Raw genomic sequence first — 22,331 nt, 5'->3', positions numbered from 1 at the left:
AGACTGATTTTGTCTGGCTATGTACAAAGAAATTCAATGACCCCAAACACACTGACTATGCAACTGAAGCATACACCAGTGGGGACTAGTGGAAGGTTTTGGACAGACTTTTATGAGACCTTGAGAATTTGGTGGAGATTATGCAGACAAATACATACAAACTGCAAAGGGTGATTTATCAAGGCCTGACCTAATTGCAAGAAAATTATAGGCTGAATGCAAAACTTTAATCAATGTCTTCAGCCAGTCTTCATTAACATGAACAGTCTGCAAAAGGAACAAGTGCACACATTCATACGTTTACAATGCTGGTGGTAATTATTGGTAGCCTTAGCCTTAAGTGGCATGTTTTCTGTGATTATCTCTCTGCACGTTTACTGATGCAACAGTGTCAGTGTGATATTCTCTCTGCAGCTCAAACTGAAACAATGGTGTCAGTGTGATACTCTCTGTGCAGCTCAAATGTGAACAACAGTGTCAGAGTGATATTCTCTGTGCAGCTCGAACTGAAGCTACAGTGTCAGTGTCATATTCTCTCTGCAGCTCAAACTGAAGCAACAGTGTCAGTGTGATATTCTCTCTGCAGCTCAAACTGAAGCAACGGTGTCAGTATGATATTTTCTGCAGCTCAAACATAAACAACAGTGTCATTGTGATATTATCTATGCACACTGAAATGGTAATATTTCATTTGTCACCTACAATGAAATAACACAATCACTATGATATTCTCCTTGAGCTCTCACTTAAAATACCACTTTCACTGTAATGTTGTCTTTCTTTCTGTCACTATAGTAATGCTGTAACTAATATTCTCTTTGTAGCTCTCACTAAAGTCAGACTATGGCGCATCGAGAGGCAGACGTACCGCACAATCATGACCAATAAGTCCAAGAAGAAACGAGAGCAGATTATTGGCTTCTTAAAGACGTGGGTGCTAAATGGCAGTTTATCAAATAATGATTTATCCTTACGGCTATTTGTTACAAAAGTTACAAAATACTATTTAAAATCTCATTCATTAGACTTGCAAAAATCATTAATAATCCGTTTGCTTACTTGAGTGTATGCCTAATGCATGAGCCAAGTATGTTTTGCAAACATACAGTGAGCACCATAAGTCATTGGACAGTGACACATTTTTTGTTATTTTGGTTCTGTACTCTAGCACTTTGAGTTTGAAAGGATGCAATGACAATGAGGTTGAAGTGCAGACTGTCAGCTTTAATTTGAGGGTATTTTCATCCATATTGGATGAACTGTTTAGAAATGACAGCATCTTTTGTACATGGTCAACCCCATTTTAAGGTACAGTATAATAATTTTACACAGTATAATAATAATAAATTAATAATAATAACATCAACAACAACAATAATAATATTATACGATCAGCTATAATGTATTGGACCAGGAGATATCTCTTTCCACTACAAGTATTTGTTGAATTGGCTTCACAGATGTGTTTCGTTATACAGGTGTATTCATTTGTGTTGTTAGTGAATGCAGAAGAGAGCTGTTGATGTCTAGTCTTGATTCTAGACTTTGCAATTGTCTTTGGAGATTGTTGTTGGGGTGTGACAACATAAGGAAGACAGCAGTGTCGATGCAAATTAAGCTGGCCGTCATAAGGCTCAGAAATGAAAATCAATTAATCAGGAACATTGCAAAAACCCTGGGCATGCCCAAGTCAACAGTTTGGTTCATCATTAACAAGAAAAAAACAACTGGTGAACTCAATTATTTCAAAAGACCCGGTTGTCCGAGGCAGACCACTGTAGTGGAAAACCCCCCTGACAACAGCCCAACAGATCAAAAACACTCTCCTGGATGCAGGTTTAGATGTATCAAAGTCTACCATATGTAGAAGACTACACCAGCAGGACTACACAGAGGGTACACTACAAGATGCAAACCACTGATAAGCCTGAAGAACAGAAAGGCGAGATTACAGTTTGCTAAAAAGCACCTAAAGAGTTCTGGAACAAAGTCTTGTGGACAGATGAGACAAAGATTAACATGTACCAGAGTGATGGAAAGAGGAAAGTGTGGAGAAAAAAAGGAAATGCCCATGATCCAAAGCATACCACCTCATCTGTGAAACATGGTGGAGGGGGTGTTATGTCTTGGGCCTGTATGGCTGCCAGTGGAACTTGTGCCACTTGTCTTGTCTTGTGCCACTTGACTTCACCAATGATGTGACTGCAGACAGAAGTAAAACAATGAATTCTGAAGTCTACAGAAATATTTTATCTGCTCAGATGAAACCAAATGCCTCCAAACTCATTGGACGGCACTTCATCATGCAACAAGGCAATGACCCGAAACATACTGCTAGAGCAACGAAGGGGTTTTTGACGAACAAAAAGTGGTAAATCCTTGACTGGCCGAGTCAATCACCGGATCTAAATCCAATTTAACATGCATTTTACATGCTGAAGAGGAGACTGAAGGCAAAAGTCCCTGAAACAAGCAGGAACTGAAGATGGCTGCAGTACAGGCCTGGCAGAGCATCACCAGGGAAGATACCCAGCATCTGGTGATGTCTATGCGTCGCAGACTTCAAGCAGTCATTGCATGCAAAGGATATGCGACCAAATATTGAAAATGATTAATTTATTCTACATTATATTAAACTGTCCAATATTTTTTGATGCCCGAAAATGGGCGGGACTGTGTACAAAAGGTTCTATAATTTCTGAACGGTTCATCTGATATGTATGAAAATACCCTCAAATTAAAGCTGACAGTCTGCACTTCAACCTCATTGTCATTGTATCTCTTCAAACTCAAAATGCTAGAATACAGAACCAAAATAACAAAAAATGCTTCACTGTCCAATTATGGTGCTCACTGTATTTAGATTATTATTCTGTAGCATATCATTTATTGTATAAGTAGACAAATCAAATGAATAGTCAGGTTTTTTATTGTAAAATGTTAAAATTGCATGAGGCATTTTGAAGGGATTAATTTCAATGAAAAAGATGTTGCAATGCAGTGTGTGAAATGTTGCACATTCTACTGCAACAAAAATAGAATATTTGCCTCCCCTTCATTACCCCTGTGTGGCTCCCCAGGGCACGGACGCTGAAGGACCTGAGTGATGTTCAGCTCTCGAAGATCATTGACTCCATGGAAGAGGTTTGTGTCCCTCCAGAACAGGGATAGACAGCCACAATCTAGCTGTCTCAAATACTTGAACACAACACACATTAATAATAATAAATTAATAATAATAACGTCAACAACAACAACAACAACAACAATAATATTATACGATCAGCTATAATGTATTGCACCAGGAGATATCTCTTTCCATTGTAAGAATGTGCTGTAACTGCAGCATGTACTATCATACTATTGGAAAATATTATTGATATTGGTCTATATTAGCTTTTATTGGTATAAATATGTTTAAAAGTACCTTATTGTGATACTATTTTTGTTGTTACTACTACTATTTTATAATAATAATGGTTTGATGTTTCAGGTGAAATTCCAGAACAAAGATGTGATTGTACGAGAGGGAACAGAGGGGAACACTTTCTACATCATCCTGAAAGGCGAGGTAAGGGGATTCATTTATACGTCACACTAGGTACAAAAATACCTTTCTGTGACCTGCCCCCCCAACTATAGCTTGACACACTCAGTATAAGGAATTCAAATGTTTTATCTCATCAAAGCAGCTGTATGCATATCATAGTGCCGTGCACATCCCCCACAGTACTGCTTCTCAAACTGCTGCGCATTTAACTGTCATAACTGTGTAACTGTCGCTTATAGGTGTATGTACCTATGTTCTATTGCATTCTAGCCTGGGGTAATTGCTGAATGAATGAAATGTAATGTAATTCAGCATTCTGCTGACTGAGTGCTGTTATACTGAGTGCTCCTTCCCTCACCGACAGTGTATTTGTGCCCATGCCCCAGGTTCAGGTGACCAAAAAGGTGAATGGCCACCAGAGAGAGATCCGCAGGATGGGTAAAGGGGAGCACTTTGGGGAGCTTGCACTGATTCGGTAAATGTTAGTTGTCACTTTCTAGCATTCTCTGCACATTCATGTAACACAGGGATCTTCTACCCTGGTTCCATTGAGCCACCAGGGCTGCCCAATCGTATTCCTGAAGATTACCATCCTGTAGGTTTTCACTCCAACCTTTCACACCCCATTCAACAGCTAGTGATCTCTTTGAGCTGCTAATGAATAGAATCAAGAGTGCCTATTTAGGGTTGAAATGAAAACCTACATGATAGTAGATCTCCAGGAAATACCTGTGGTCAGGATTCAAACTTGGTACCTTTTTGCTGTGAAGTGACCACCATGCTGCCCGAGATTAGGTTATCTGTAGTGAAATTGGTGTGACCTTCACATTAAGTCTTTGGCTAGGGTGGCTAGGGTGGTGTCCCACGGGATTCCATCCTTGGGCCTTTATTGTTCCTTATCTACATCAGTCACTGGGCTGGTGCATGTCAAACTTTGCTTCCTGTACTGTTCGCTCATATACACATTGATCATATTACTTATAATAATATAATTAAATACAATATATAGATTATATTATGCTTGTTTTGATAATATCCCCTTAAAAGTTTAATTTCACTTATCACTGAGGCAAACACTGGCTAGGAAAAGATTGACAAATTTAATCATCCAATTAAATCATATAAAAAAAGAGTAAAAAAAAAAAAATAGAGGAAAAAATAAGAAGTTTTCTTTTTTTTTTTAAAAACTGCCAGAGTCATTAACCTGAGAGTCTGCTAATTTTGTTTGGAATAAAGTAGGGCTGCAGCTAACAACAATATTTATAATCGATTCATCTGTCGATAATTTTCCCGATTAATTGATGTTTACTTTTGTTTCTGGGAATATTCAAAAAATGAATATTCAGCAACTACTGTAAGAAGATGAAAAGTTATGAGACAAAAACATGAAAATTTATGCTACAAAGCATATGTTCATAATGATAAAGGTTTTAATAAAATGCCTAGTGCAGCATGTCTTTATAATGTTCAAAGACAAAAACGTTATTTGAAGTCTGTGGTTTAAAAGGAGCTCATCTGTTTAGATGAATAATGAAGATAAAAACATAAAACACAAAATGTTAACAGGCTTTGCTACATTGAATGGCTTCAACACATCTAATGGTTTTAACAAGAGGCCAATGCTGGACTATGAACGTAGAGTTGTTCCACAGCATTACATTGCAGAAATGTTAGCATGTCCACAAGCTCTGAGCTAAGGCTGGCTCAATTTTTTTTCTTAATGGTTTGGCTTATTATCATTTGCTTTGTCTTTTTAATTCTTCATTATTTACAAATGGATAGTTTTAGTGACCATGTGTCCATGCTTTAACCAATTAGGACCCTATTGATTCAAAGTCGTTTATTTGATCTGTTAAAAAACTTCTCTTATGTAAATTGTTTGCAATATACTACAATGTGAATATGGGACTTTTATTCTTCACTGCATGCATAGCTATCTCTGACATAATGTAGCAAATGAGGGAAAAGAATCCCTCTAAACATGAAGAGCACCTAAGTAAGAAAAATATACGACTTGTTAAAATTCTGGGATTGCAATTGTGTTCGGCACGAAAATTTGCATATACCGTGGTACCCATTAAGGACTGTGGTTAAGAACCATTGTTTTGGTTTAGGGTTGCTAATGCAAAGGCAAAATACGGATCACTGATCACTATGATTACATCCCTACTACAATAAATGGACATTGGGGATGCTCTAAGAAGAATGAAAGGGAGGGACAGAAACAGTCCATAGATAAGACAGGGAATGCTAGTGAGCCATCCTTAGTTAGCTATCACTGTAATGTGCTGTTAAGACTGTAAACAAACTACATGCGCACGAGTGCCACCCACTGGCAATCGTGGTACCGTCATACAGTTCAACCACAAAAGTTTTCTAAATGAAACTCAAGCACTGAAGCTAAACTTGCTTATTTGTGATAAACGGAGCTTGTTGAAAAGCAGTTGATGACTCGCTTGTTTCTTTTGAAGAGGATTTTGTATTAACTTATTGTGATTAGCCCTCTTCGTCCTCTATTATAATTCCAATGTGCTTTCACTTCAGGTGCTCCCGCAACACTATTGTGCTCCCGTGCCATGCAAGTTCAGTTTTTTGAATTCTTCAATGTAAAGTGCTCCCTTACTTTCCATCAGTAGAGCTGCCACCTCCATCTCCGCCATCTTTCAAATGCATTTCCATTCTCTCGGGGATGTAACGTAGTAACTATGGGGTCAACATGCAAGACCTGTGTTCTATCCTGACCAGCGTGGTTCAGTCTATTAAGCTCTAAATAGGACACAGCTATACAATTTGGAACAGAGTCCTACTAAACTTTTAAAAAGTAGATCCAACTGATTAAGAAATTTGTTGCCAACAAATTTTTATTGTCGGTTTTGTCAACATCATCGATTAGTTGTTGCAGCCCTACAATGAAAAGTGACCAAGTCTTGGTGGAAAATCAGTGATTTGGTTCATCAGACCTGTCTTAGCATTATATTCTGGTTTGATTTATCCATAACACACTTATTGTAACATCCTGTGGGGTGCTAATTATGCCTCCAGTCTCCATAGAAGAGCTATTTTACAGAAGTATCCGTAGAAATATACATCATACACTTTTATCGATAAATAAATGTATCACCCTGTGACTCCCTTCCCAAACCTTATATAGCATGACAATTAATGTTTCAAGTTCATTGATAAGACACACTCATAACTTGCATCTGCTCAGCTCTACCACAAAAAAGCCAATGCTTAACCACATACACAGGACCAAGGTTGTGGAATTATTATATTCCTGTTGTCAAAGAACTTGCATCCATCAGTAATTTTAAATATAGGCTTCCGATCGGTCTGATGAACCAAACTGCTAATAATATGGTCCCTTAGTAGCGCATGCATACACACATACACACACTCCCACACACCTCCATTGTGCTTTGTTTTTTTTGTTTGTTATTTTTTCACTAAGTTCACATGTACGTTCACCTTTTTTATTATATTTTAGTTTTGTTGAAAGTTGGTTTGAGTTTACATTGTACATTCAATTCATTTGCTTTAGATCCTGATCTTTTCACTTAATACACTCATAGTTAAGTTTATAAGCCCCTCTGGTATTTTCACCTCACTTGCTCATTCATTTTTATAACCTTCTATTATTTTCATTGCACTGCCTGTTTTACTTTGTGCAAATTAATAAAAAAAATAAATAAATAAATAAAAAAAAACTACAGACAATCACACATTTATCAGATAGGACAGTTATATTTAACAGATTGTATTTGTTCTTTAAGGAAAATCCATCAAAACAGGCGATTGGTCCCACTGCTTCAACAAAAAACTTTGTACGAAATTTTATGCCTGGACTGAATTTGATATGAGTGTTGCTTATAAACATCGCTAGTTAATCAGTGTCTGTGCTTAATTAGTGGTAATTGCATTACCAATATAGATAATTGTTTGACATGTGGCTTTTTGAAAGATATCAATCTTTTGTGGGTGGAGTACTGAAGTACATGTGAGAAAATTAGTGAATACAAACTAATGGCCTACTAATAAGATGAAAGAGGGACAATATAATATTATTGCAAATAACCAACATTGCCACATTTCTAATCAGTATTTTAATGTTATTAAGACTATTTATGGTTCTAGCATAATGGCTCAATTAGGATTGGGTCATAAAGACATATTTTTTGCCATTTGTCTTTGTACTCAATTTGTCAAAACAATTCACCTGTGATTAAAGTGTAGATTCTCATCTTTTACAAAATATTTCATTTTGGTTTCACCATGTCGAAATTACAGCAATTTTAATATATACATAACTCCCCCATTTTAGGGCACCAGGTTATGAAAGTAAATGAAAGTAATCATGTTTTGTACTTTGTCACATGTCCTTTGCATGCAAGCCTGTGACCAATAGACATCACCAGATGCTGAGTATCTTCTCGGCCTGTACTGCAGCCAAGCTCCTGCTTGTTTCAGGGGTCTATTTGCCTTAAGTTTTCGATTCAGACAGTTTTTTAAGCACAGTCTTATAAGGAATGTGTGAATTAGATTTTACCATTGTGCCTATATCTATGCTATGCTATTTGAGACTTGTTTTTCTTCTTTGAAGAACAAATGAGCAAATACATAAAAACAGCTCAAATTATGAAATTTGTATACCGTCTACCTGTGTACTTATTAACATTAGGAATTTAGGTTTTCAGTGATCATGGGTGTTGTTTTAAGGGTACTACCATTGAAACTATTGAAGAAATCTAATATGAAAATAAGTGAGTACTGAGCCATACAATTCTCTTTTTTTATGATTTTCACTGTTTTCAACCAAGTTTCACAAGCTGAATTCAAGTTGAAATATGCCATATTTGCTTTGCATATTCAGTGAGATGCTCAGGACAGCCACATGCACAGCAGTGGGCCACGTCACCTGTTTCTGCATTGACAAAGAGTGAGTCCCCATTCGACATAGCAGAGCACTGCTTTCCTTCCACAATTAGATTATGCACATAAATGTCAGTTGGGAACCAGTCAGGGTGGGTGCACTCTCACTCTTTAACCCAGTCTCATTTTTCAGGGTTTTTGAGGAGACCATACCAATTGAGCACCTTGAGCTCCCTGATGAGTAAGTGTAACTCAGACTTCCCTCTGATACACTGTCACCCACATTTCTAACCTTTTCTTTTTTTAGAGATGTGATATAATTATGACAAAATGCTTACAATGCTGACATTGAGGCTAAAACTTTTTCTTTCATTTTTTTCATAAAAAAGCTCAAATTTCTTAGAGGACAGGACAGTTCCGGAGAAAAAAAGGTGAGGAGACCACATAAAAAAGCCGTTCTCAGTCAATTTCCACTGTAACACAGCCAGGCCAAATGACATGACATGTAATGAATTCATGAAGCATCACAAAGAATTTAGCATAGAATTGTTGTGAAAGTGCATTACAGTATATGCACATAAGCCATGTATGGAAAGTATTCATTTAAACCATGTTTTTTCTTATTGCAACTCCAAAAACAGTTGCAATGGGCTGCATTTGCCAAAATGTACACTCACATTCAAATACATCTTATTTGCATGACCACACACCAGCATAATTCACCAAAGCAAAAATTTATATGAATGTGCATCAGCAACTGTACACAACATAATTCTCAGATTAAATCTACTCTGACAGAGTTTATGTGAATCCAGTATGGACCACATTCACTCTAATAAAGTTAAAACTAGTCTATCAGTTAGAGTTGATTTTACACTGAATATTTTGCTGTCTTACTGTAGATAAGGGATATGAAACTCAAGTACAGGACAGCTGTTTTGTCAGCTGGTCCCTGTGGCCCTCCAGAACTGGAGTCTTGAGGCTGTCTGTAGATAATCTATCTTGAAAAGAAACTATTGCTTGCTGTCCTGTGATATTTTCCCTCTGCTTGTTCCCACCTGCCTCAGCCACCAAACCTTGCTGCAGCTAAAGGATCTTATACCTGTTCTCTACCAGGAGGGGCGCTATCAGGGGGAGCCAGTCACCCTGGGAGTGGGAGGGTTTGGCCGTGTTGAGCTGGTATGTTTTGTGGTGAGGCAAGGCAGCCTTCCGTGTTCATGGCTCAAAGTTATGAAGTACTCTACCAGAATCAGAACTAACTGTTTAGGATAGTTTTTAAGTGTTATATTTAATTAAGTACGCTGTGGACATATTTACTAAGGAAACAGTTGCAGCACAAAAACATTTTCTGTATTGCGGCTCTGTTGCGGTCACAGATATCGACACATTAATGACCGATTTACAAAGACTCTATACTTTTGTGTGTTTCTGTTTACGCAGTAAAATAAATTAAATGCCCTCACCTGAAATTTTACAGTACGAGGACGCCCATGTCAGAAAAAATATAGAGTTCTTACACTTCCAGATTACGAGGCACTAAGAAAAGAAAAGATGGCATGATGTTATCAAAAAAGCCCTATGAGGGCAAAAGATGGGTGGTGGCCCAACAAAGGAAACAATATTAGCATGGATAGAAGAACAGGTGGAAAAAATCCCTGCAAAATGAGAAAACTCTAAGGGTTATAGACACTAAGTAAGATAGCAGGGAGGTAAAACTGTATGCACAATTCATTATATAGAGTTAGTATAAATTTAACGCATCATAAATGTAACATGGTCAATAACTTTTTGTACACAGCTGCTACAATAGCAGTTTCAAGTTTGTATTCATGCAATTCAATCCTCTACCGTACGCAAAAAGAACGGAGCAATTTGAACGGAAAAAAACTGTTGTTGAACATGGTATGTAAACATCTGTTCCGGATGTAATTTTTGGATATGAGGCATTATTTTATTTGCAATAAATCAAATCATACATCAATTTAAGCAGTCATCTGTCCTTGAAAGGTTAGAAGGGTTTCCTGAGTAAATTTTTTGCAGGAATTATTTGCTAGGTGACAAATAAAACAGAATGCCATCTAAAGAGAAAATGAGGGTTGGTACCCAAGGAGGTCATGGAAAGGGCTTCAGATTTTCAGATTAGGGACACTAGACGGTGTTTAAAACCATCTACTGTACATGTAATGACATTTTGGATCTTCGGCATTTTTAATGATGTTTAATATTTGTTAAAGAAATTAATCAAATATAATTTACTCATCAAAATGTTTGACTTCAGTGTTTAATGTTTAATATGTTCAGCTAATTTGCTTCTACATTGACATGGCATCATCTTCTGGGTGATTAATGGAAATGGCCGTTTCCGGTTACTCGGCTTAGAAAAGACACCGTTTACCACCTACCAGAGGAGACTAGCTCTTCGAACTCGTGGTTGGTGTGTTGTTTTTAATGATTACCTCATTGGATTTGCGTATTTGACCCTATTTTTATTGGACTCCGATTCCCGCCTAGCCCTTCTAGCTTGTTTGCCCCGTGATTTTGTGTTTCTGCCCATTCACTCTCGTATTCGATTCTGATTCTAGCTTAGCCCCTCTGCTTTGTTTGATGATTGGATTTTGTTGGATTTCACTCCACAGGGGGTCACAATTCGGGCTTTTAGTTTCCGACTATCAGCTAACTGTCCAAGGTTCATCGTTCAAAGCCGCCCTGTGCCCAATATGCTTCAAGGATTAGCCAGGGTTCAGGTAGATTTGGATAGGCAGATAGGGATCAGAGTTACTGGTTGGTTTGCAGTATGTTTCCCTACCCATTTCCCTTATCATTTACCCTGTTACGGTCTGACTCTAGACCAGGTCATAACACTAGATTGGCCCGTATAGTAGGCTATTTGTTTTGTTAAAGCTCTCCTGGGTGTTAAGAAACAAAAGAAGCTTTCCTCATCAATTTGGACATTACCACAACTCACTTCACAGTGAATTATGAAGTTGCTTGTGTGTCAATGTTTGCACAGTCTTTTTCACATTAATAAAGACCCAGGCTTCATAATCAGAGGAGGTAGCTGGTCTCGCATTACCATTGGAAATGTGTTTCTATGATTAACATTAGTAGACCTATGTGCAGAAAAAAAACCCCATACGTGCATTATAGGGTGTTTTCATTTACTGTTACAATTATTGTGCCCCTCTGTTACAATTATACCAACTAGGTCATATAAATGTAACATCAGACTGCTTGTACGAACTTGGATTATGGACATAATTGAAAGGGGTAATGACCACTGACATATCAAAGCTGTTTGAAGTTATATTTCATAGTGCTAGGCTAAACAGTTTCTGATTGAATTAGCAAAATCCAAAAACTGTTACATTTATAACTACTTTCCCCCACCCTACTGAACGCATACGGAAAACAACTGTTTAAATGGTTTAAATTCAGAACTGCGTTTTTATATTAACTTCTTGCTGATGACGTCAATAGAAGTCTTGTGTTGTTACAAAGATTATCTTCAGATATATTATTAAATTAATTAGAAGTGATAAGTAGAAACGTGTGAAACAAATTTTAAATCCTGTCTCCTTTCCAGAGTCTTATGCATCATGGGATGCAATTGTTCATCTCCACCCCATGCAGCCCACAATGGAAAGTAATTTGAGGATGTGCATACAGCTATAGGCTATATCAGCGCAGACCAATTACCGCCTGCTTTCAGGAGCTAATTCATGCTTTAGAAAATTAGACGGAATACTTAATTGGCCTAATTAACATAATCTCTACCCTGTTTTTCCTTCACTCCAGGTACACATATGCATGAACACATTTTAACTATGCATCAAAAGGAAAGTTGCAGAGTGACATAATCCCTGCAAACTGCATCCTAATAGCAATTTTGACCCATCAAAAAAGCTGTCTTAAGGCCCTTTATATTTATTAGGTTATTTTTATAATGAATTTTGTATAGATTTTACTGTACTTTTGTCTGACTTTTACCTCTTATTGTTATTACCATCATTGTTTCTACTTTTCACTGCGTGAAAAGTGCCAAATTAAAAATATAATGAAAAAAATATTTATATACTGGATGTTTTAAAAAAATAAAGGCTCCCCATTTCCTGAGCATTCCATGAGCATTTCCTGCAACTGAATTATGTTATCTAAGGTGTAATTTGCTGTAATGTACAGTTATCATTGTTTGGGGGCCTTCATATTGTGTTCAGTACTAATTGGTCTTCATTGCCTCTTGTGCACCAGGTGTACAGATCTGGGAGGTTTCCCATTGGTCATTTTTCTGTGGTTTTACTGCTGGTCTATATTCTCCTCCTTGTCTCCCATACATTTGGCTTCCTAAACCTGTGCCGGCATCTTCTGCTCCTCTTTGTCATTTCCCTGATATTCCAGACTATCATGTTTGTTCTCCAAAGATTTAGTTGTGATGCAGACATCTCTCTTCAGAGGGCTCATCGGTGTCTTCAGCTGTGCTCTTTGTCTATCCAGGTCACCACACTGCATCATGGGAAGTACTATGCACTGAAGAAGGTCAGTAAGAAACACATTGTTGCCAAGCGACAGGAAGAGCATATTAAGTTTGAAAAGCGCATCCTTCAGGAGATACAGAGTGACTTCATTGTCAGGTGGGTCTTTGGATAGGGGGCTACACGACTGTGTTAATATTATGGCCTAGATTAAATCAGAATTTGACCTTAACTTTTATTTTAAACAATATTGATGATAAGTCAAGGACATGTGATTGAATCCAGGCCTATTACTGTTTATATATAAATGTAAATTGATTACCTGGCATTCTACATATCTACATTATACTTTAATCCATATTTCTGCAGACTGACCGATTTAAAATGCATGAATTGTGTGTGACTGAACCATGAACCAGATTTGATATGACTTGTATACTATTGATTCTTAATCTCATTCTCTGCAGACTCCACGCTGCCTTTAAAGACACCCGCTATATCTACATGATAATGGAGTTCTGCTCTGGAGGGGAACTCTGGACTAAACTGAAAGAAATGTAAGATATTCAGAAAATTGTTTTAGATAAAATGACTGGCAGCATAAGCAGAAACTAAATTCTAACTCTGGAAATTTTAAAACAAACAAGCTGAAGTGTTACAACAGTGAGATGTGTTTTTGCAATGCAATTAAACCACTTTTCTTATTTTTTTTGCCAGTGGTCGTTTTGAGGAGCCAATTGCAGTGTTCTGTGCTGCCTGTGTGGTTGAGGCTTATGCTTATCTCCACAAGAAGGGGATCATGTACCGTGATCTGAAACCAGAGAACCTGATGCTGGACAGGCGTGGATATGTCAAACTGGTGGGTCCATAAATGGAAATTTATTTAGTATGACATCAGGAAATAGCCCAGTCCTGAAAGCATTTCATTGTTATTGAGTTGATGGTTTTCTTTATTGCAAAATTCAGGGATGAAATATACTTTGGTCGAAGTGGCCAAAACCAGACTTCGTTTTTGAAGCTCACTTCCTGGTCTTGTTGAGAGACGTTGCTCACTAGCGCCACTGCGGTTGGCTCCAGTATAGGTGTTTCCATATCCGGTTTCCATGTAAGTCTACGGTACAAATGCGGTCAAAATACAAAGTCAATAATTTTTTCACACAATAATAGTCACAATATGTGTATTTCATTCGTCTTATGCCTGTTCATGGGCCAAATTCATGATTTATTGTGTCATTTGGGCACTGTTATAATATTTGTTGTGAACCAATGAGGTACAGTTTGCGTCACTTCCTGATTACTGCGGAGGACTAAGCTACAGTAGGGGCTACAGTCTATGGTCACTGGGGTGGTCTTGGCCTTGACATTGTGGCTCCGACTCATCGTCCACGGTCTACCTGTGGGAAGTCAGAAAATGCAGACATCCCATTTTGTAGTGATTTCATTATGGCGTGTGCTATTTACAGCTGCACTGATCGACTATAAAATAATCCTCCTCTGAAGTTTTTTTGGTAGCCAAGTCATTTTTACTATTTCCTTTAGCCTACTGAACCAAATAATTAGGCTAGTTGGCAGAAAGCGCAATCAGCTAAGGCTTATTTGCTATATTTGGTAGTCCAGTATGCTAAAACAGTTTGCAACTTCGGCTACCAAGCCATTTGACTAGCAGGCTAGCTAACTAACCCTATCCGGCAAATATTCAATCTGTCAAATGTGTTTGACGGCTTGTCAGTCGTGTACATTCCGTAAATGTCTACCTGGGCCATGCTTCACGGATGTGACAGAGCTACTGTACTATAATCCCAATTTTGGGATAAACTGCAGAATTTTCAAAGCGAATTAAGAGTCTTAAGGTTTATGATTTAATTTGCTGGATAACATACAACACACAGTGAAATCACACGCACATAATTTAACGACTTTAACCATCATTTTAAGTGGCATTTAGAAAGGAACATGTTTTTAGCATTAAGAGATCGACAAGAGTATTTAAGCCAGTGGTTCTCAGAATCGATCCCGGGGGTTTTTAGGCTTTTCTCAATTGGTTTTGATGATCTACAAGAAAAAACAAATAATTATAAATCCAATGTACATTATTTTTGTCTTCATGCACCAGGTGGAAAACTTGCTATACAAAGTGCGTTGTCATATTTACACACCTGCAGATCAATTATTAAAATATTTGGTAGATTTGTTAATCACCATTGACAGTGTTAATTTTTACTAGTTTAAAAGTGACTTCCGAACGATCGGTCAGCTAGCGTCACCCAGAGAGTGAACACCACAAACAGCGGTGGAGTAACAGTTAGGCTATTGGCTCATTAACTGACTGTGGCGAAAACCTACGTGATAACTTGCTCGGTTAACAGCAGGTCTACCAGACAGTTATATGAAAATTAGCCTAGTCAAAAATCACCAGCGCACATCTCTGATTGATTGACCATCAGTCGATGTTCTTTCCCTGTGGTTCATAGTCCTAATGCGTGAGCTAACCACGGATAGCCTACCTAGCTCACTGGCAAGCTGATATACTAGCTAAGCATATTCAGTGATGTTTTGCTGAGAAACATAAATTGAAGATAATTGAACATAATTTTATTATTAATGCCATACATATACCGTGATTACATGACACATTACAGTCATGGATGGAAATTAAACTCCGTAAACATTTGATCATATATTTTAAAACATAACGGCAGTCAGTCGGCTTACCTCGAGTTTGTTCAGGTTGATGGGCTTTTCCGCCCCGGACTGTCAATTGGACTGTCAATCACACTGTGTAAAATCACAGAACCACTCAACTCTATGGTTTTGGCTCCAAAACGACAACATGGCCGCGCCCGCCATTGAGCTTCAAAACATGTTTTCAAGACCCATGGAGAGTCAATGGGTGATGTCACAGTAGCTTTGTCCATATTTTTTACAGTCTCTGCTTTGGTCATGTTTATTTGTGTGGCAGAGCTTTGCCTCTCTGGAATTCCTTGCCTTCCCTATGTGTTGACAGGTGGACTTTGGCTTTGCTAAGGAGCTGATGAAGGGGGACAAGACTTACTCCTTCCTTGGGACCCCTGAGTATATGGCCCCTGAGATCATTCAGAACCAGGGTCATGACTTTGCCGCAGACTTCTGGTCCCTGGGAATCCTGGTGTATGAGCTTCTGGCAGGCAGGTTGGTCTGGTATTCCCCAGGTAGAACAGGGTGGGGACACAAAGTGACAGAGGTTTGCATTTATTCCAAATTTGTGACAAAAAGATTTTGCTGTAAAAAGGAAAAAAAAAGTTAAGGAGTCAAGTTTTAACAACAGAGGAAGCAGTCCTACTCGTATGAAAGGAATGCACGAGGTATGTGTTCACTAAGTGCCCTTTTCTGGCAGAAAATCACTGGAGGAGCACTGAGACGCACTGGGCGTGAGCACCTGAAAAAAGCCCTTTGATGCACTGGAAAAAGGTGCCGCATGTGGGTTATGTAACTGTATTCATGGCAAAAAGTTCGCTGGGTTTGCGCTATAGTGCAGGAACATTAACGTTTACTGCTCCTACTTATTTGTCTTAAATGTGAGCTTGATAAATGGAAGGCCAGTTATATCTTATATCTCTCTTTCTGTTAACTAGAACTAGCTTGCTCGCTGAATAGTTTGAACTCAGAACTAGGGATGCAAATTTTGTGCAATTCTTTTAATTGATCATTGTTGACCATTAATCGATTAATGATAAACAGATAAGTTTAAAATAATTTTTATTATTTAACTACCACTGCGATGATGACAAAACATTTTTGTTTATTAATGCTGCTCATTAATGCTTAACTTTGTCATTAACATTTGAACCACTATAGTTTTATTTTATTTTTTTGTCTTTCTCATAACACGTGTGGCTGCTAACGTGGTCTTACAGTTGAGGCCAAAAGTTTATGTACACCTAGGCTAAAGATATTCAAACTCAATTTTTCACAACTCCACACATTTCATGTTACCATACATTTCTTTTGTCAAGTCAATTAGGACATCTACTTTATTCACATCAGAGGTCATTTTAAAACAATTGATTACAGAAAGATTTATTTCAGCTTTAATTCACTATATCATAATTCCAGTGGGTCAAAAGTTTACATACACCAAGTTGACTGTCTCTTTAAACAGTCATGCATGATTCCAGAAATTGATGTAATGACTTTTTAGAAGCTTCTGATTGGCCAAGTCTCATAGTTATGAGTACAATTTGAATTAATTGGCATCTGTGGCTGTATTTAAGGGCCTACCTTTAGTGCCACTGCCTTTTTGCCCTTGATACCATGGGAAAACCCAAGCAACTCAGCCAAAAATATTGTGGACCTCCACAAGTCTGGTTCCTCCTTAGGAGCAATTTCCAAACAATGGAAGGTACCACAAGCATGTGTACAAACAATTGTATGCAAAAATAAAAATCTTGGGACCAAACAGACATTCAGGAAGGAGGCACAAATTAACTCCCAGGGCTGAATGAACTGGTCCAAAAGATTCAACTGAACCCCAAGACAACAACAAAGGAATTTGTGATGGAGTTGGAGGCAGTAGATACCAAAGTATCTAAGCTTCTCAAAAAAAGTTTGGAAATTTGTGTTTGGTCGATCATATCTCTGTTGTCACTGTATTATTGTATGTTATATCATTGGAAAGCCTGTTCATTTCCCTTTACAATGATGACCCATTTGTAAGGATCATGCATTTGTGGGATGAGCAGCACAGCTGATTATGTGGGTGGGGTCCCAAGTGAAATGTGGCAAATTTCCCTGCCAATGTCAAACAGTGTATTCTCCTGTTGGTATTGACTCTATTGTTTTGAGTTGTTTGGGGGATTGGATGATTGAACTCTCTATCAGTAACAAGGAACAAACAAGACATATAGGTAATTTTACGCTTTATTCATTTATTCATTCACAAACAGTCAGGAGCCTCAGTAGCAGGTGGAAGAACCATACGCAAATCATATTTCCGAGGTTTGTTGAGGTAGTTTTGGTGAGAATGGTCTCGCCAAATTTTTTCATGGTGTAATTTCTATGTCATGCAGTTTAAAAGTCCTGGCCTTTAAATGTCTGTGCTATGATTCCAAGTATTTCAGTTCTTGAAAAGGGACATTGACGAATGCAGCACATTTCAGAAAAGTTGAGGTGATTTCAACTCTGGGCACTCAGAGTAGCCAGACAAAAAAGGTAGAGGGTCCAAATAAAGACACCAGCTGCTGCGCCTTTTCTGGATGTGGCCACAAGTGGTTAGTCCCTATTCAGCACAATTGAAAGAAGGTACTGGTACTCAAAAAAATAAGCTTTCCTGCATGTGATATCCCATACCCCATCCTCTTTGGGCAACGCTATGACCAGCTCTTCCAACTCTGAGCCATTTGCACAGCCATATGTTTGCGCCAGCTCTGAAAAAAAATATGAACTGAAACTGCAAAGGAATGCATTTGTTTTATGTCCACAGTGATGATTTAATTTACCCTAGAACAGGAGGTAGTGTTTATTCTCATAACTGAATTTACTAAATCTATCTATCTACTAAATGCCCTGGGAGATGGGATAAATGTACTATTGATTTAACCTATTATAATTCTATGAGGCCTGTGTGGTTGGTTATATTCATTATTCATATGTTAAAAGCACATGGCCTTTGTAGTGTGACCCGTATTCTACTGCTGCACGAGTTTCATGCACCAGAATTTGAATGGGCAGGATTCCATGGTCAAAACACATTCTGTGTACAGAAAGACAAACTGTCCACTGTGGAGACAATCATATAAGAGGGAAGTTTCAGCTCAAATGGTATGTACACAGCTTATTCTAAACTGAGTCTTATGCCGACTCTCTTGCTTTCACACATCTTCGTCCAATTCACAAACTTAATCATGGGAATGATAAACAGTCTGCATTAAAATGTCAGTGAAAAGCCAACAACAGGCAGGCCTCCATGATGGTGCTTTCAAACTGATAAGGAAAAGTAGGCAATAGCAGGAAATATATTGTAAACTGAAAGAGCAGTGGGAAAAGCATTCCTTTGGCTCAATCATACATGCTTGAGTTGCAATGTTGACACACTAAAACCAGATCTCAATAGCTCTGTAAATTATTATACAATAGTTTTTTATCTCAATTATTACATTTTACCAATGTGGGGCTTGTACTGCAGCTGACTCGCCCTATTAAGGGAGTGTTCTGGTGCGTGGATGAGCTCAGTCTAAGTATGGTTTCAAATCTGGACTGTACCCAGGACTGACTGTGCCCAACAGGTGACGCTCAATATTTAATGTTGCCCAGGGATGGGAGGGTTTCAGTTGGCTGGGATGACAGCTTCTCATTGCACAGCAGTGACCCTTGCTAACTGTGCTCAAAAGGATGCCCACAAGTACACTTGATGAACTGCACTTGAACCATCTTCCTGTGAGTCATCTGTGCAAGCCTGATTTACAAACTCCGGTGGTGGCTGACATCATGTACTTTCAAGGAAATCACATGCTCATCTACGCTCTCCCAAATTATTAGCAGAGGTTGTAGCAATGAGCACTGATTAATATGATTGGGGAAATAAATGAACTATCAGGCAGCCCTGGCTCATTCAAAACCTGGTGGAGACAAGGCAATTATGTTTTCCCTGTTGATTACTGAATGCAGTAAACATGTTAACAGTATGATAGATCAGGGACTTCCTTTCCTTGTTTTACAGCCCCCCTTTCTCCAGCTCAGAGCCCCAGAAGATATACGCAAAGATCTTGGATGGTGTGATGAAGTTTCCCCCATACATGGGCGAGGGTGCCAAATCTCTCATAAGCAAATTGTGCAGGTGTGCTTACCCTTTTCCCCCCTCACTTCTCACTGGCCAGGCTTTCAGGTGCATGAACTGTGACAGTTGGAATCATAGGTCAGGGATAGGCTAATCCAGCCCTGCTATCTCTACTGTTTTATGTTGTGCAAACAATTTAATTGAAGTCCATAACCTAAATTTGAAGTCATCTCAAGTTGTGTGCGAGGTGTGATCAGAGGCTCATAGAAAAATAATTCAAAAACATGTAGAAACCATATTAATGCAATTACATTGAAGGCTGTGCTGAATATTATTTCACATCATGCTTTGGTTCTGACAGACCACGCCCAGGTCAGAGGCTGGGGAATACTAAAAATGGGATTAAGGACGTCAGGCACCACAGGTAATAGCGCCAGCATATGCTCTGCAAGAGATTGCTGAATGTCATCTCAAAGCCTCATTATGTCTTGTAATAATGCAGAATAATAATATTAAATAAATAATAATATAGCTAAAGCTAAATTATTTAATAATTACTAATAAATATAACTGCAACTGTGGTAATTAATGGATTCTATCCAGCATGTGGCAGTTATGAATTTTTAAGCTGTAAGAACACATTGAATGAATTATTTAAAAAAAAAGTTCAGTCTCTGTCCCAAAATTTCTTTAGCATGCAAAGATTCAACTTGATTGGTTTATAAATTGAGGTGCTTTGATGTGGCATTTTTATTTATTTATTTTAATTACAGTGCCACCTATTGGAAAAATCACTGCATTTGTATGCCAAGTTCCATGATTATCGAAAAGCATTCACAAGTTACAGCTGTTTTAGTAAAAATGGCCATATCCACAACTGATAATTTGCATATGGTGGCCATATAGTTTTGAAAGTTAGTTGTGTCAAAAATTTCAAAATAGCAGAAAATCTAAATAGTTGCCGATGTTCATTCTTGATGCAATAGATGTTCGCTGGAAGGGTTTTTCACGGAGATGTAGCCAATAAAATTTCCAGCCTGATTGGTCAAATGGTTGGAGAGTTATTGCCATTTAACTTATTTGATACTTACAGCACCACCTATTGGGTTAGGGTTAGTGTATTCTCATTAAATTGGGAATACAGTATATGTTCTGTTTGGCATTAGCCATGGAATCTGGGCAAAAAAAGATTTTTGATCCTATACCACACAGTTCAGGAGTTATGGGTCAAAACATAAATGGTTGCATTACTGCACGACCATCTGGCCACTAGGCATCACTGTGACAACCTGAGTAGTGGTGGGGGTGGGGGGGGGGGGGGGGGGGGGGCATAGAAACATACCTGCCAAGTTTCATAGCTCTATGATTTACAGTTTTTTGCTGCCCATTCCGCTTTAAGGAATAATAATAATAATAATAATAATAATAATAATAATAATAATATATTTTTTATAAAAATAAAAAAATGGAACAAAAACAATAGGGTTCCAGTCGCTTTGCAATTTGGGCCCCAAATAATAAGATACAGAAAGCTACTGATTTGGGGTTTGGTTACAGTCTGCTATTGTCTTACAAAACTCTTTCTGTATTTTGATTACATTTGGTATTATTTCCCACTTTTGCCAAGCTGTTTGTTCCAACATAGAGGTACTTCACTTTTGAGACCTTGTGTTGTGACATGTATGTGACATTATGTATGGGAGTGTTAGAATGTTGGCATAGTAAACTGGAACTGGAATTGAACTGTACATACTGAAATATCAGCAAGAGCATGGCTGAGCACTAGTCAGAAAGTGTAAAATTCTAACTGGTGCAATATTACAATATTAAGATTGAGGATCTCTTTCATGCAGGTGGTTCAGCAGTATAAACTGGCACAAGCTACGAGTTGGGCAAGTAGAGGCACCAACATTGCGACTTATACGAAAGGTGAGACCATCTTCATTCACATCGATGAGTTAAGAGAATTATAGGCAAATGCCTGTTAAAAAAAGAGGAAAGTCCGGCGATGTTCTTACAATACTGGTATTATTAAATCTATAAATTTAGCACATTTATTTTTATCTTGTACTTGATTGCTCTTTGTTATCATTTACAGCAGACTGTGTTCTAAACAGCATGGATGCAACTAGAATACATTTCTGTTTTCCACACTGATTTCTTTTCATTCTTTATTTTGCATGATTGAGTGTGTGCCTTTGTTGCCATCAACAGTACTAGTACTATTACAGTAACATCTCCTCTGTACATCTCAAGGCACAAGGAACTGTATGATTTATGTACTGCATGATTTATTCTTCACATATAATAATGCATTATTTGCAAATTCTTTGCATATGCCGGAATTTCTTATTTCTTATTTAATGGCTTATTCAAATTCATTTTTATATGAACAAAAACAATATATAAATCTACAAGTTTTCTGAACGATCTAATATACGCACCCTGAACACGCTCTGAAACAGAATACAGTGTCTTTCAAAAGTATTCACACCCTTTCTATGTCCTATTTTTGTTAGGCTTACATTCTCTAAAACTCAACATTTTATTGAAAACTGAGTTTTAGTTCATTTTTTTTTAATTAAAAAGAAAAAAATTTGCATTTCCTTTACGAAAAAATCACATTAAAAAAACATATGCGTTCAAAAACCACGTGAACACCCAACAAGCGAAGAGTACACATAACTATACA

The 22,331-nt window shown here is 37.8% G+C and overlaps 1 protein-coding gene across 2 annotated transcripts in view; it reads left to right on the top strand.

Moving 5' to 3' along the window:
- prkg3 (protein kinase cGMP-dependent 3) overlaps positions 1-22,331 on the top strand; it is a 43,085-nt gene that overhangs the window by 18,241 nt on the left and 2,513 nt on the right. For both annotated transcript variants that reach the window (XM_064339268.1, XM_064339267.1), the window contains 15 exons: positions 825-930; positions 3,081-3,144; positions 3,494-3,571; positions 3,937-4,025; positions 8,421-8,486; positions 8,613-8,660; positions 8,809-8,850; positions 9,487-9,598; positions 12,911-13,047; positions 13,356-13,445; positions 13,606-13,747; positions 15,893-16,056; positions 19,583-19,699; positions 20,001-20,063; positions 21,493-21,568. In XM_064339268.1, the coding sequence (XP_064195338.1) occupies positions 825-930; positions 3,081-3,144; positions 3,494-3,571; positions 3,937-4,025; positions 8,421-8,486; positions 8,613-8,660; positions 8,809-8,850; positions 9,487-9,598; positions 12,911-13,047; positions 13,356-13,445; positions 13,606-13,747; positions 15,893-16,056; positions 19,583-19,699; positions 20,001-20,063; positions 21,493-21,568 (1,394 nt within the window). The remainder of the gene's footprint in view (positions 1-824; positions 931-3,080; positions 3,145-3,493; positions 3,572-3,936; positions 4,026-8,420; positions 8,487-8,612; positions 8,661-8,808; positions 8,851-9,486; positions 9,599-12,910; positions 13,048-13,355; positions 13,446-13,605; positions 13,748-15,892; positions 16,057-19,582; positions 19,700-20,000; positions 20,064-21,492; positions 21,569-22,331) is intronic.

This window comes from Anguilla rostrata, chromosome 6, assembly GCF_018555375.3.
Source record: "Anguilla rostrata isolate EN2019 chromosome 6, ASM1855537v3, whole genome shotgun sequence".
Classification (NCBI taxonomy): domain Eukaryota; kingdom Metazoa; phylum Chordata; class Actinopteri; order Anguilliformes; family Anguillidae; genus Anguilla; species Anguilla rostrata.
The sequence above is the reverse complement of the archived record's forward strand: the minus strand, read 5'-3'. Positions and strand labels throughout refer to the sequence as shown.